Source organism: Pyrgilauda ruficollis, unplaced genomic scaffold (genome assembly GCF_017590135.1).
Source record: "Pyrgilauda ruficollis isolate IOZ18807 unplaced genomic scaffold, ASM1759013v1 scaffold133, whole genome shotgun sequence".
Taxonomy (NCBI): Eukaryota; Metazoa; Chordata; class Aves; order Passeriformes; family Passeridae; genus Pyrgilauda; species Pyrgilauda ruficollis.
In genome coordinates this window covers 766345-781264 of record NW_024511766.1, presented here as the reverse complement: position 1 = coordinate 781264, position 14920 = coordinate 766345, and the positions used below count along the sequence as shown (strand labels likewise).

The 14920-nt window shown below is 48.4% G+C and overlaps 1 protein-coding gene across 6 annotated transcripts in view; it reads right to left on the bottom strand.

Moving 5' to 3' along the window:
• Positions 1–1152: 1152 nt before the first annotated feature.
• Positions 1153–14920, bottom strand: part of FGF13 (fibroblast growth factor 13) — a 196729-nt gene continuing 182961 nt past the window's right edge. For all 6 annotated transcript variants that reach the window (XM_041459235.1, XM_041459231.1, XM_041459232.1 and 3 more), the window contains 2 exons: positions 3129–3327; positions 1153–2669 (listed from right to left, as the gene is read on the bottom strand). In XM_041459235.1, coding sequence (XP_041315169.1) covers positions 2533–2669; positions 3129–3327 — 336 coding nt within the window. In that variant the 3' untranslated portion in view covers positions 1153–2532. The remainder of the gene's footprint in view (positions 2670–3128; positions 3328–14920) is intronic.

Sequence of the window (14920 nt, the reverse complement as noted above, 5' to 3'; positions counted from 1 at the left end):
ATCTCCTTCCCTCCTCTCCCAGCCCTGACCTTAAAGCTGGTTTAATTCCAGCTTGGTCAGGTGGGAGGAACACGGAGCAGACAACAGAATATCTCATTTTCATTTCAGCCTCACATTTAGGGGCAGATTTTTGCCTCCATTTCCATATTTGTCTTCTAGAACTGGTTCTTCAGCCACCCAAGATGAAAACTTGTCCCTGCTAGGACTTCTTGGAACACCTTGATGAGTGAAGCTCACCTGTCAGAGCTGCCTGCATGCTGCAGATGAGCAAAGGTTTCCTGGGAAGTTTTTCTCCAGAGAGAAAAGGCAGGAGAGAGGGATGTTCTCCCTCCAGAGCAAAGGTATGGGAGCCTTCTTCTGGGAGGCCAGATGAAGCTGGCTGTTAAAGCCAGCAGCTGCAGTGATGGCCAGCAAATGCTGAGCACCCCTCAGGAGTGCTGAGCCTCCCCAGGAGTGCTGAGCCTCCCCCAGGAGTGCTGAGCCTCCCCAGGAGTGCTGAGCATCCCCCAGGAGTGCTGAGCATCCCCCAGGAGTGCTGAGCCTCCCCCAGGAGTGCTGAGCCTCCCCAGGAGTGCTGAGCCTCCCCCAGGAGTGCTGAGCATCCCCCAGGAATGCCGAGCACCCCAAGGTGTGCTGAGCCTCCCCAGGAGTGCTGAGCATCCCCCAGGTATGCTGAGCCTCCATCCAGCAGAGCTGGAGCTGCCAGAGCTCCGGGAGCCCCCAGGCTGGCAGGGGGCACACAGGGAGCAGGGGTGGCCCAGGACAGAGGGGCAGCTCTGGGGCCAGCAGCTCAGCATGGCACAGCTCAGCTCAGCTCAGCATGGCACAACTCAGCTCAGCTCAGCAGAGCCCAGCTCAGTCCAGCCCAGCTCAGCAGAGCTCAGCTCAGCACGGCTCAGCTCAGCAGAGCCCAGCCCAGCTCAGCACGGCTCAGTCCAGCCCAGCTCAGCAGAGCCCAGCCCAGCACGGCTCAGCTCAGCAGAGCCCAGCCCAGCCCATCCCAGCCCAGGGCTCATTCCAGCCCCGGGGGCACCAGAGGTGGCTGTGTTTGAGTATCTCAGCTGGGCACGCAGGACCAGCTCTGAAGGGCCCAAAAGCAAAGCAGGTTTGAATTTCTGTGTGTATGGAATGACTGTCACACAGACAGATTCCGAACATTAGTTACAATGAATTTTGAACATTTTGTAACTTCATAATTTAATTGCCAACCCTTTTCCCTTCCAGTGAACCATGGATGTACAGCATACAATCAAACAAGCTTTTTTAAAAAGTACATCTTAATATAAATAGTTTATTCAGTGCATGGTTGTGTATACAACAAATAATAAACAACTTTTTTGTACCAGGCAGAAAGCTGCCTGTACAGAACTAATTCAGTTTTGGAGCACAGAATCCAACGATGATTAATGCACAAAATCTGACACATCATGCAACTCTATGCCAATATTCCAACTTTCTCCCATGCAACAGACATGATGACCTAAATGGAAACCTAACTACATTTTTAAACAATTGTTTCCAATAGCATGTATAAGTATATGTTGTTTAGGGGTAACCTGTCCTAACGCTTCCTCCTACACAATATTCACGTGCCCGTTACAGTGAAAGGACTTTTACAAATAAGACGTTTCTTATAAAAAAATTAAGTCACCTTAATTCCACAGTTTCTGTCTTTAGAAAAGAAGCCACAACGATAGTTTAACATGACACACAAAATGGAATTAAGAGAAATCTACACTGGAGGATAATTTTATCCCTTTCTGTTAACTTCCACTTGGGATAACAAAACAACTCAATTCCTACAGACTGGGGTTAGCACAAGAACTTTACCAGAAACTACAAATCTATAAAAATTTATATTTCATTGTGTTTAAAACCACAAGAACACTGTTTGCTTGAGCCTGAGACACCAACTCTCAGTTCCAACCCTGAATTTTGAATTATTTTTTTAAAGACATAGCTTTAAAGACCCATTGGAGTTCAGAAATCAAAAAGTTGCACTATTCCAAATTAAAGGATACATTTTTTTATCAAGCCTTAGATATAAAACGGTAAGCCAAGGAAACAACAGAGTTTACATATTTGTTTTTCGTTTGCCCCTATAAAACATACAAGCATTAAAATTTCCTTTGAAGAGCAAAAGTGGTCTTTTTCTGAGTTGGAAAGCAAATTCTTATCAGCAGTGAATGCCGTGAAATGTTTTAGTTTCGTTTTCCACAAAGCATAGGAGAGAGAGAGAAAAAGAGAAAGAAAAAGTGAGAGAGAGAAAGAGCTGGACATTTCTTCTCGGAGGTTCCCGCAGCTGTGCCTGCTGCTGTCCTTGCCTTGCCTGGTGTGTGCACAAGCACTTTCTACATGCCTGGGGATTTTCCTCTGCCAACCAGAAGATCTAATGGCTGATAACGGGTGACCTGTGGAGCTCGGTGCCTCGTCCTGGGCAACTGAAGGTTTGGATGAAAGACTGAGAGTAAGAATTCAACTGCATCCAGAGGTAAGGTTCTGTTAGAGAGCACTTGGCTGGCCTCAACCTGGCTACGTCGACTCGTTTTGGCTCATGGATTTACCCCCATTTAGCACTCCTGAAACGCTTCTGCTCTTTGTTGGGGTCCCGCTCCCAGACCTGGAGAACTCTGTGAGGTCGTGGAGGGAAGGCTCTTTGTACATGGCCACTGCAAGGCAAGAGAGAGCAGAACATCAGCACGGCTGGGCTGGGGCAGAGGCCAGCCCTGGCACGCTGGGACTGCTCAGCCAGCAACCTGCCACGCAAGGAGAGACCAAGACCCAGGGCAAGGAGACCCCTTCCACTTCAAACTCTCCCTGAGAGCCTCTGAGACCCTCTTCAGGGGACTGACATTTTACAGAAGGGGAAAACCACTCCTCCCCGTCCCACTGCACTCACACAGCCCTGCAGGACACACCTAAGCTGACCAAAATCAGCATTTCCTCAGGAACAGAGAAGAAGCCCTGCCAGGAGTTGTGATTTAACCTGTTGGGACTGCTGAGACCAACACCTTACAGAACATGACACTCCTGTTACATAAGCAGCTGGACAGGTCAAATGTGTGTGCACAGGAACTAAACACAGCACAGCATCAGTTCAGATAAACGGAGCAAACCCAAGCAATTACCTTTTAAGGGTTTTGGAAGAAAGTGTGCTGCAGGTTTATTTTTCTTCACGTGGTTTCCTTTCATTATTTCTCCTTCTTTGTTAAGACCCAAATACCAACCCCGGCCAGACTGCTGCTGTCTGTAGATCATTGAGGAGTATGTCACGTAGTAGTTTTCAAATACTGATTCTTTGAACTTGCATTCAGGTGTAAAATGCTCCTGTAAGAAAGCAAGAGATCAACACATGCAGGCCAAATCTCACATCAGTTAATGAAAAAGCATCAACATCCACCACTTTCTGAACGGGCAGAAGTCATACCTCTCATCCTCAACCATCCAGTTATGAAACACGGGTCCTACAGGTATTAACAAAGGAGTAACACAATTTGCAGCCTGTGAAGTGATGCTGTGAGCAGCTCTGAGTAGAATGTAATAAGATCTTTGTGAACAATGAGTAAAAAGTAGAGGATTTATTGACTGATGCAGCTAACGGGTGTCAGGCAGACACGGAGCTGTGTCACCCCGGGAGCAGCTGTGGTGCAGCCCTGCAGGCAGGGAGAGCCCGCAGGGTGCTCTGTGCATCAGCTGCTGCCCTCAGCTGCGCCAGAGAGCAGGGCAGGGCAGGGCAGGGCAGGGCAGGGCAGGGCAGGGCACGATGCCAGCAGCCAGTGCGTGTCTCTCCCCAACCCTAACAGCCCTGCTCCTTCAGCCTTCGACCCTTACAACGCCCGGCAACACCTCACCTCTGCACTCTAAAATATGAAGAGGAAGGGTCTGGTCTGGCCATGCAGATGTTAACAGCTCATGGTGCCTCAGGCTGCACCACAGAGCAGCCAGATGTTTGCTGGCCTCCCCCTGTGAAGGCAGCCAGCTGCAGGGGAGCTGCCCTCGTGCTTACAGTACCCTGCAGAGGCATGGAAGAAAGGAGGAAAAACTGTGCTGGTATAATGATTGTAATTTTGATTTTAAAATATCACAGGAAATTAAATGTCTCAGGAGCTGGAGATATTCTTATCCAGTTTCTAAAATATTCTCATGTGAGAAAAGGATGGTATTAGGAAAAAAAAGAAACCCACCACTCTGCATTTTCTGCACATCTTGGCCTTTTGTCATTACAAGAGAAAGAAAAAAGCTCCCATTCTCTGACTGGCATTTGCTTCAACAAAGGATGTGAAGCAAGCAATTTTCTTCTTTTTTTCCTTTAAGCTAATTGGTTGTTATTTAGTTAATTGACAATTGGTTTCAATTGCTGTCAAATAGGGATAGTCATTGCATTTTTGTAAGATTTCTGCATAAAAGCCTTCCCTCACTGTTCTCTGCCCAGCACCAGCCATGGTAACAAAGACTATTGCAAGGGTATCATCCAATTAGCAGCAAAATGGAAAACTACAGTGCTCCCACTGGCAGATTATGGTTTATGTACAGTAATTTGGAGCTGTTGTGGGTACAAAAGGCTCGCTTGTACACAGCAGCAGAGGGTCAGACTGCAAACAGAACCCGAGCATCTCCTCTGGAGCTCTCAGGGAGCAGCAGCCCAGAGCCCCTGACACGGAGGGGACACTGTGGGGACACAAGGAAAGACACAGAACCCCTCCCTCACTCCTGCTTTTCCCTCCGCTCTCCTGGAGTGCTGTGCTGCTCTGAGTTTGCAGCTGAGCCCAGCCCAGCCTGCCAGCGCCCTGCAGGTGCAGCCCAGGCTGCCAGGCACCCCAGAGCACCCCAGGGAAATGCATCCCTCCTGGAAATCCCTCCTGGAGCACCCAGGCACCCCAGGGAAATCCATCCCTCCTGGAAATCCCTCCTGGAGCACCCAGGCATCCCAGGGAAATGCATCCCTCCTGGAAATCCCTCCTGGAGCACCCAGGCACCCCAGAGCATCCCAGGGAAATGCATCCCTCCTGGAAATCCCTCCTGGAGCACCCAGGCATCCCAGGGAAATCAATTCCGCTTTCCAGCTCACACAGCCAGTCCCATGGGAGGTTTACAAACACATCCAGGCACCCCAGAGCATCCCAGGGAAATGCATCCCTCCTGGAAATCCCTCCTGGAGCACCCAGGCATCCCAGGGAAATGCATCCCTCCTGGAAATCCCTCCTGGAGCACCCAGGCATCCCAGGGAAATCAATTCCCAACTGACACCAACGCTTTCCAGCTCACACAGCCAGTCCCATGGGAGGTTTACAAACACAAGTGTTGATTATCCAAGGCCAGGTTTCTCCTGTCTCTCAGCTGTCCTTTTAGCCCACCCTTGCAATGAAAACGATGCCAATGAGTTCTGGAGAGTCCAGTGTTATGGATACATTATTACTCAAAACAGATGAAAAGAATTCTTTCTGTGAAATACTATTTCCATCTCTGCTTACCTCAAAAGTCACTGATGATGGCACCTAAATGACAATAAACTGCAGTCACCCAAGCCCCTCACACAGCCACCCTTAACACTGAATGAATGAATGAACAAATAAAAGGGAAAGACAGTGCTGGAGTCGCTGTGGTCGTGACTCAGCCACGCTCAAGTAAGCAGGAAGATGAACTGTCAGGGCTGCTTCTTGGTTTTGAGCTGATCAGATGAACTACTGAGAGGTTCCTTCATGAACAAATCTGTAGCTGCATTGAACATGTGAAGAATAATTAAAAAATAATAATTTGGTATACGATAATATGGTAAAAAAGCCCTGTGGCCTTTTTTATACACCCAGAGTAGCTGTATTTCCAGACAGCTGACTAGATTATCTCTAAAATAATTCAGGCTACATTACAGAATGCCAAGCCTGAAAGCTAAAACATCATGAAAGCCAATCTGGAATTCCTCCTGCTGTATGTGCAGAAGACATATCTGAAGCCAAACCCCCTCCAAATTATCAGCCATCACACCCACCTACCCTGCAGGACTGCGTGCTAATTATTATTATTTAATTATTATTAATTAATTATTCTGTTCTCCAAATGACTGTGGAGCAGGGGTTCAGGACAAGGGGAAGCCTGTGGGTGGGGAAGTGCTCAGAGCCCTGGCTGGGATGGCTGATGCTCAGGGCACAGGGCAGGAGCTGTTTGCTCCCTGCCATTTATTGCATTCTGAATGGGCACTCTGGAGACCATCAGCAGGGGCCACCAGCAAATTCTTCAAGCCATGAGGTCAGGACTGGGTTTGTTCAATGTTTCTTCTCACCACAGGTCGAATATCCTGCAGCAGGATATTAGAGCAATCCCAGATTGTTCAAATATTGTTCTGGGATTGTTCAGTCCCAGACAGAACAAACCCTACAGCAGTTTATTAGAACAATTACAGATTTTGTTTAGATGGACTGAGTGCTAGAGGCATGAGTAAACAGCAAGAAAAGAAAATTTAACTTTGAAAAGTATTCAAGAAAAGTATTGTGTACTCAGGAAACTTGGAAAATGTTCTTATATATTGAGCATGTAATTATATTCCTTGTGATCAATGACTATGTCTGTGTACAGGATTTATCCTTTATTTTCTCCACTTAATGAAAATTGGATTTTTTTCCCTCCATATCCCAATTTCTTTCAGAACTATAATGTAGCCCAGGATTCCATTTTATAATCATGAATTTTTGAAGGAGCCTCGTTAAGGCTCCAGAGTAGTGATTTTCTGCGCCAGTGAGCCTGCCTTTTTTTATTAACAGAGATTGATTTTCTCCATCCTGGCACGTGCAGTCCCAGGGTGTATCCTCGGGAGCATCACCCTGCAGTGTGCAGGGCTATCAGCAGCACAGGACGGGAATATTTCAGCTTTCACACAGGAGTAACAGCGTTTGCATCCCCAGTGTGAGGAGCCTGAAGCAGCTGGCATTTCCTGAGCTCCCAGAAGCCGTTTCCTGCAGCAGTGGAAATGACAATTAGCTCCAAGCAGTGCATTTTGTACCAGAGGTAGCACATTTCCAGTGGCACGGTGCTGCCCGCGTTGCTGGAGTTCAGCTGAGGAGGAATGCTGGTGATGTCAGAGGGAGCAGCTCCTGCTCCTGCACAGGTCCTGGCTCTGGCCGTGGGATTGTCCCTGTGCCCACCAGCAGAGACCCCTTTTCCAGAAAGCTCTGGGGCTGTTGAGGACAGCTGCTGGCGCAGCCCAGGGAGCAGCATCACTGTGGCCGTGCCCCTTGCAGGGAGTTCTCACAGAGCCTGCAGCAGCCCAGAGCCCAGCAGGGCTGGGGGGCTCAACTAACTGCTGCAGACAACTACCAGCTGATCTGGGCAACAATTCCCCTGGAGCTCACCTGGTGTACTGGCCACACAAGCACGGAAGGAAGAAATTAGGTCAAAAATTATACAGAGAAGAGACACTGAATTTATTCAGGAAAACAACGTAATGACAGGAGTGATGGGGAGGGAATGCTTTCTGGAGAGTGATCCCAAACAGCTCCACAGAATGGATTTTCCTTATTGCTAGTGCAATGAACAGGAATTTATCAAGTGAAACACAAACTGTCAGTGGTGTGTAAAATTATTTAGTGCAAAGCTTCTGTGAAGGGTACAGTGGAGCCCAAGGAAGCAGCTGGATAACCAGGATCTCCAGAGAAAGATTTCAGGTTGTCACTAGGTATTCTTTGAATCCATGAGAAAAGCACTGAAATGAGCCCCTAATGATTCCCTAGACATCATTCCTTTGCACAGGAAACCAAATGCACAAATTCAGGGAAAAATGCCCACAGTGAACCGAAGTAGAAAACATATTAATTACAAATACAGAGATTCAGAGGTGTGAATTTTGTTCATTACCCTTTCCAGTGACTCAGTTGAGCAAGTCCCCATCTTTGCCCAGGTTTTTCGTGGCCTTCAGGCCCATCAATAACCAACTATTTAAAGCTGGCTGCGTCACCTCAGCGTGCTCTGCCTGGTGACCCCAGGGAAACCACTCAGAGCCTGTAAACAAGGCTGGAATGGAACTGAGACAGGAACTATGCATAATCATGTTATTGCTCCCCTGTCTGCTGGTGATGCTTCACTTCACAGCTCTGTTGATTAACCAAAGCATTCCTTAACTGGGGCAGCAGAACTAAGATACAATACACAGAGAAGGAAGGCACTCTTCTGATTACTGCAGAGGAAATTAATCCTGCTGGAAAACCACCTGCAATGGGGCTTAGAACTTCTGCAAGATGCCCAGGAGTCCAGCTCAGAGATGTCAAACACAGGTCCCTGTCCTAACCCATCCCACCAAGTTCTGACACACAATGCACTTGGTATGAAGAAGGACAGAAGACCCACTTCACCCCAAATTCTTCTCTTGGACAGAAGACCCACTTCACCCCAAATTTTTCTCTTGGACAGAAGACCCACTTCACCTCAAATTCTTCTCTTGGACAGAAGACCCACTTACCCTAAATTCTTCTCTTCTGCATCATGTTTACCTTGATGATGCTGGAAGCATTGTAGAGGGAAACCTCTGACATTACCTGAATGACCAAGTCTTATTTTAACACATTCCAGTGCTGGCACCCACCCTGTTTAATTTGTGCAGCTGCAGGAGGAGCACTCGGGTCCCCTGGAGCAGCCCAGGCAGCTGCAGCAGGTGCTCTGTGTGCAGGTATCAGTGTGCAACAAACTCCCCGAGCCCACTGGGGCTGGAGCATCACTGCAGCAGCCTTGGGGCTGTGCCAGCTGCTGAACCGTGCTCCCACTGGAACCCACCAGAGAGCTCCCTTTTCCTCTCAGCAGGCTCTCAGTTCTCCCCAGAGCAGCCAGTCCTTTTCATAATTTTCCTAAGCTCATTATCTCTGTTCCCTGCCACCGCGGCTTCCACAGGTGAATCCAGCACTGTGGAAAACATATTTAAAATGTGTCTGCTGTTGTTTTTTATCATAAGCACACTTCTTGTCTTTTTTTTTTTTTTTAAAGCTTTCTACTCTCAGCTTTTAATTTTGGAAAACAGCACATAAAAGTACTCTGTGCCATTCATTATCCCACATCTCTCCATCGTGCCTCTGCTTATTCATCTCTTGTCTTAAATAAGCAGGCCTAATCTTTTTAAATCTCTTCTCATATGAAAGTTTCTCAGTGCCTTTAATCATTTTCACTACCCTTTACTGAATTCTTTCTTTTTTCCCCTCTATCATCTCCAGAACTGAAACACAACATTTAAGAAGAGGCTGAACCACTGAGTTGCATAACAGAAGTAAGGTATTTTCAGTCATTTGTCTTATGACAAAGTAAAATGGACTTTTTTGCTCAACCTCACTATTGAAAAGTTCTCTCTCTTTTCAGTTGTGTCTCTGATAAATATAGCCCAATTTTATGGCACTTCTGACCCTCTGATTAGTCAGTGTACCCAAGCTTAAATATTAAAGGAAGGGAGAAAGATGCAAGCAGCAGCTCGAACAGCTTTCTTCCCCAGAACTAGAGCAGAGAGCCCCAAAGATGCTAAGCAACCTACTTTATAACAAATCCATTATTACACAGAGAACCTGCCAGACACTGCAATCAGATTTCTAGCACTTATTTTTTGACATCAAATCCTGGTATTGCCAAATCTCTCCCCAGCACAGCTGTTGAGCAGAATGTCCTCAACTTAAGTGTCATTTAAGTGTGTGCCTTTTTAAAAATAACAGACCTAAGTTGAAAAAAATCCTTTAAAGTGTGTGGATCATCTCCTGCTCTCAGTCACAGACAGCCCTTCATGTCCTTGTTCCAAGGGCCAAGCTCTGAGCCCACTGGCACTGGCTGGACATGGCCAGTGGCACCTGAGGGAGCAGGAGAGCCAGAGCCCAGCCCAGCAGAGCCCAGCTCGCAACATCCCAGCAGAGCCCAGCAGAGCCCAGCCCAGCAGAGCCCAGCTTGGCACAGCCCAGCAGAGCCCAGCAGAGCCCAGCCCAGCAGAGCCCAGCTCGGCACAGCCCAGCAGAGCCCAGCAGAGTCCAGCATAGCATGGCATGGCATGGCATGGCACAGCCCAGCCCAGCCCAGCCTGGCTGGGGAGATGGAAGAGATCTCCTCTGGTCTGACACCCATGACTTCATGCACATTGATCTCAAAGGGCTGGAAAACAATGATCTGATCAGTGTTTGCAGCAAGCTCTACATCTCCCTGTTTAATTACAAGCACGGACATGTTCCCTTCTGCAGTGGGAGCTCCTGAGTTCTGTGGAAAATCAAGAAAGCACACAGGGTTTTTTCTCTTCTGGGGAAGAGCAGCTGAATGCACAGGCTCAGAGCACGAGGGGACAGCGCTGCAGCCCTCGTGTGGGAGCCCTGCTAGCCGGGGATGCTGTCGGTGCCAGCCTGCAGCTGCCTCAGTCCAGGGCAGAGGGATGCCCTCTGCTCCCCGAGTGCCATCCTGCGCTCCCATGGCAGAGCCCTCCCAGCACAGCCCGCGCTCTGCCCGGCCCTCCCCAGCCTGCAGCAGCTCTGCTGACTGGAGAAGGATGGGGTCTGCACCAGAGAAGAGCTCAGCTGCTGCTGAACGAGCTCTTTTTGTGCACACCAGCAATTGCCTCTGCTCAGCGCCTGCGAGAGGCTGCGAGTGCAAGATAAATACCAGCAGGAGCTGCAGAGCAGGAATAATGCCACACTCCATCACACGGGCTCCTGCTGGCTGTCAGCTCCACAGAACAGCCAGCCCTGCCCTCCGCCTGTGCCCCTGTGGGTGCCCACTCCTGGTGCTCAGCCGTGCCTCGCGTGCTCAGCACAGCCCCTGTGCTGTCCCCCAGAGGGATCCCTGTCCCTCCTGCTGGCAGCCCCAGCCCCTGTGCTGTCCCCCAGAGGGATCCCTGTCCCTCCTGCTGGCAGCCCCAGCCCCAGAGCTGTCCCCACGCTGCCCTGGGCACTGCCTGTGCTGCAGCTGCTGCCTCAGAGGAGCCTCCCCTGCAGCAACGCTGCCAAACCTATTTTGGGAACCCCCTGGAAAGCTTTGTAAAGAAATACATGCAGCAGAGCTTTTGGACTGGGATTATATGCTAAAACATAATACCAAACTAAGAGGCCTATTAATTAATATTAGCCTATTAATATTAGGCTTTTATTCTGAAGCACTGCATTGCAAGCATAATTGTTAATATGGATAACATCAGTGGTGGGAAAATTAAGCAGCACATTACACTCAACAAAAGCAGTGACTCCTTCAGAACCTGATCCAAAAGGTATTTTAACCAAGGCAAGTATTACCCATGCCTTCCCTGCATTTTGGTTAGCTCCTAATGTTCAGGCAGCCTGCAAAGACACACAGACATCTTGCTTTGAGAAACCCAAGATATTTGATACTTGTCACTATTAATTCAGCTCGCGTAATACAAAGTGTAAATATAAAAACTGAGCTTAATAATAATAATAATGTGAATGTCACAGGTTCAAGGAACTGGTTAGCTCCACCCTGACCAAAGCAGCACCTCTGTCTGACCAAATGGTAATGAGACCTTTTCAAATGAGCTTGATTTACTGAAATCCGCTCATTCATGCACGCCATGGGTGGATGTTTTTCAAACCTCAGCAGGCTGGCAGTGCCAGGGCATTGCTGGCAGCCAAACCCTGCTTCTTGATACAGAGCATGATGCTCCTTGGAATGTGTGCCCCCTCACAGCTCCCTCCACGATGCCAGTGCCCAAATGCTGCTAAGGGAATCTCAGAGGGATGTCTGTATTGGGGATGGCAGCTCACTGTGAGATCTGAGAGGCTTCACGTGGCAAAACCTTCAGTAACAAGGTAATAAAGGATTACACAGGGGAGATGAGATACAAGAGTGGCCCTTTACTTGAGAGCTGATGCTGACTGGTGGAACACATTTCCTTCAGCAGGTGAAGACCCCACCCACACAGGGACACATGCAGAGCACGGCTAAATCTCTCTCTGTCAATCACATGTACACGCCTTGTAAGCAACTCAAGTTTGGGGGAAGTTTTCCAGCACTTGTGTGTCCTCTTAGCACGCCTCCACTCCAGCGAGCCAGAGAAGCCAAGAAATAGCCCTGACCTTCCAAGAGACAGCCTGAGCACTCAGATAAGCTCACGAAGCTCTGGCTTCTTTCTCCCACAGTGACAGGACACTGGGCTGCTTTATGACTCCCTGCTGCCCCTGGGCTGTGTCAAAGATTACTCTGGAGCCAGACTTTTGGGAGACACCATGCTGCTGTTGTCTAAGCAGCAGAGGAGAAACAGGTCCCTGCTAAAACACTTGCAAACCTAATTTGAACTTGGAAGACACCCAAATGTCTCTGGGAGGTGCAATTTAAAACCCTAACCTAAGATAGCCTGGACTGCAATCACAGATTTCTGGGAATGCTGTGGGACACTTGCTCCATGAATCAAACACTGCAGATCTCTGTATTATAACTTTTCCACAGGAGAGCTGTCCTGAGTTCTCTTACAGTGAAAAAATTAGAAAAACACCAAATTCAAACATAGGTATGACCACTACCTGACTTAGACATCTACTCCAGCAAGTCTCTCAGACTTCCTGAGAATCTGAGTCAAAGAACCCTTTCCATCATCCCCATCCCCATCCCCCTGATAGTGTTGCCTGTTGAACAGACAGGGAGCTCCCTGAAAGGATTTAGGAGGGTTTGAGTGAAATCTTTGTCCCTGAGTCACACAAAAAGGTGAATGATGTGAGCACTTGGATTTGAGAACTAAAGCTCGTGTCTCTGCCTCAGGAAATTTTAAGCACAGCTGAAACAGAGAACTGGCAGGAGATTACCAGATGCTGGGTGCTGTACCACAAGGAATCTGAAAGCCAGGCCCAGGTTTACTTTGAAAACTACTGCTGTGTTTTTCTCGAGGTATCTGAAGGGCCTGGGATCAGCTCTGCCTCTGAGCTGTGGTTCCCTGTGTGCTGTACAGCTTCTGCAGCAGCCAGGGGTGAGCAGAGCAAAGCCAGCCTGCAGCTGAAGTACAAGGGTGTCCCTCACAAAGGTGATCATCTTTCCATTTCCCCCTGCTGCTCTCCCATTCCACTGCCAGGGATCATTTCTCTGATCCCTGCCCCGGCCACGGGTGCCCAGAGGGAGCAGCTCTCGTGTTCACAGCAACACCACCCAAAATTATCATCTTAGCAGGGGCTCCTGCACTTTCATTACAGTACAATGGTCTTAGAATTAGTCCTAGGTGGCTTTGCCTAGGATTAATTTGGTCTACAAACTAATTACTTTCTTTCTGCAGGTTATAACAGTTTGTCTGCTGGTCCCTCGTCTTTTTAAACTCCTGCTGGTGAGATTCAGCTCTTCACTTCAGTGTCTCTCACCACTGGATGTTTGTTACCAAAAAGCAGCTGCTGGCAGAGCTGCAAACACAGCCAGGAAAGCCCAGAATGCAAACTGGAAGATGATGAGGAAGAAAGAGATTCATTTCTTCCCTGAGATTTTGCAAAGCCATTACCTGTTTTTGAATGGCATTTCCAATTCGACACTGGGAACTGCTAAGGCATTTACATAAGAATGCAAAAATGCACACATTATCACTGCAGGAAGCACTTAAAATTTAAGATAATTATATAGTATGGAAACCATTTCAAAGGACTCAAACAAAATAACAACTAATTCTAGAGAGTCACCCTTTAAGATGATTATTACTCTGCACTGCCGCTGATCTCCCACTAAAAAAATCCTTCTCTTTACAATTATATGCACATTAGAAATTCCTACTTTGTTCTTCCACCATCAGGCTCCTACAGCTGCCACTGACAAATTTGCATTCTCTGAGAGCTTAACTAGACAACCAAAATCTCCCCACTGGGAACAGAGGTGAAACACAGGATTGCCAGGGTCGGGGCCACCCTCCCTTCCCGGGCTCCTGCAGCACAGGAGGACTCCTGGCAGGAGCCTGCCCTTCCCTGCTGTGTCAGGAGAGAATCCCAGGCTGCAGTCTTGGGGTGATCCCCAAGAACCCGGGGAGCCCCCGTGCCCTCATCCCCTGCTGCAGCCAGGGCAGCACTCTGGACCCTGGGCTGCTGCTCCTCATCTGTGCAAGGCAACAGAAAGCAGGAAAAGCATTCTGTCAGCTGCTGTCCAGACCAGAAGATCCCATTTCAGCTGAAGAAAGCTGGCGTGGAAAGGGAGAAGCACAGCTGTGAGGTGGAACTGCCTCTCTCCGCCTCCTGCTCCCACTCCCCACTGTTGCTCTGGCTCCTGCCCCACTGCTGCCATTCTCTTGTCTTTTCCACAAGTGTCCCAGGGGAAAAAAAAATAAAACAGTCTGCCTAGCTCTATTGCTCAAAGCAAACTCATCTGGGGAAAAACTTATCTGCCAAAGTCTAATATGTTTTTATTGGATATCTGCTAAGAGAGATTTACAGAAGCTCATGCCAAAGTCAAACTACTTTTTTTTCCCCACAGCAAGGGCAAAAGTACAAACTGAACTCAGAGCAAATGAAATTTTCTTGTCTCAGACATTATGGAGACTTAACAAAGTCCCACACCAAGTCTCTGACTTAATGGACAAGAAGAAGCGTTTTCTGAGTCTAATTATTGGAAATAACTGCAGTGAAAATAGCTGGAACTTTCCCACAAACTTCAGCCTGAGAAAGAAAACTGATATATTTAAAATCTTGTATTTGGACAAAGTCCAGAGTAAATTAGAGCAGTGCCTGGTAATGGGAGGAACAGGCAGCCCACAAATAGGTGTGTGCTGCTGCAGGTTTTCCACACAACTGTCTCAAAGCAGCCAAAGCACTGGAGGTCACTGCTGTCACCTGCTCAGTGCTGAAAAAGACAAAGAGCTGTGCCAGGTGAAGGTCTGGGTGTGCAGCACCTGCTCTGACCCTTCCCATCAGCAGCCCCAAAGTGCAGCCTGGCCTGGGCCAGAGCAGGGCTCAGGGCAGCCTGGGGCTGAGCACACCCCAGCAGCAGAGCAGGAACTGCAACGCCCTGCTCG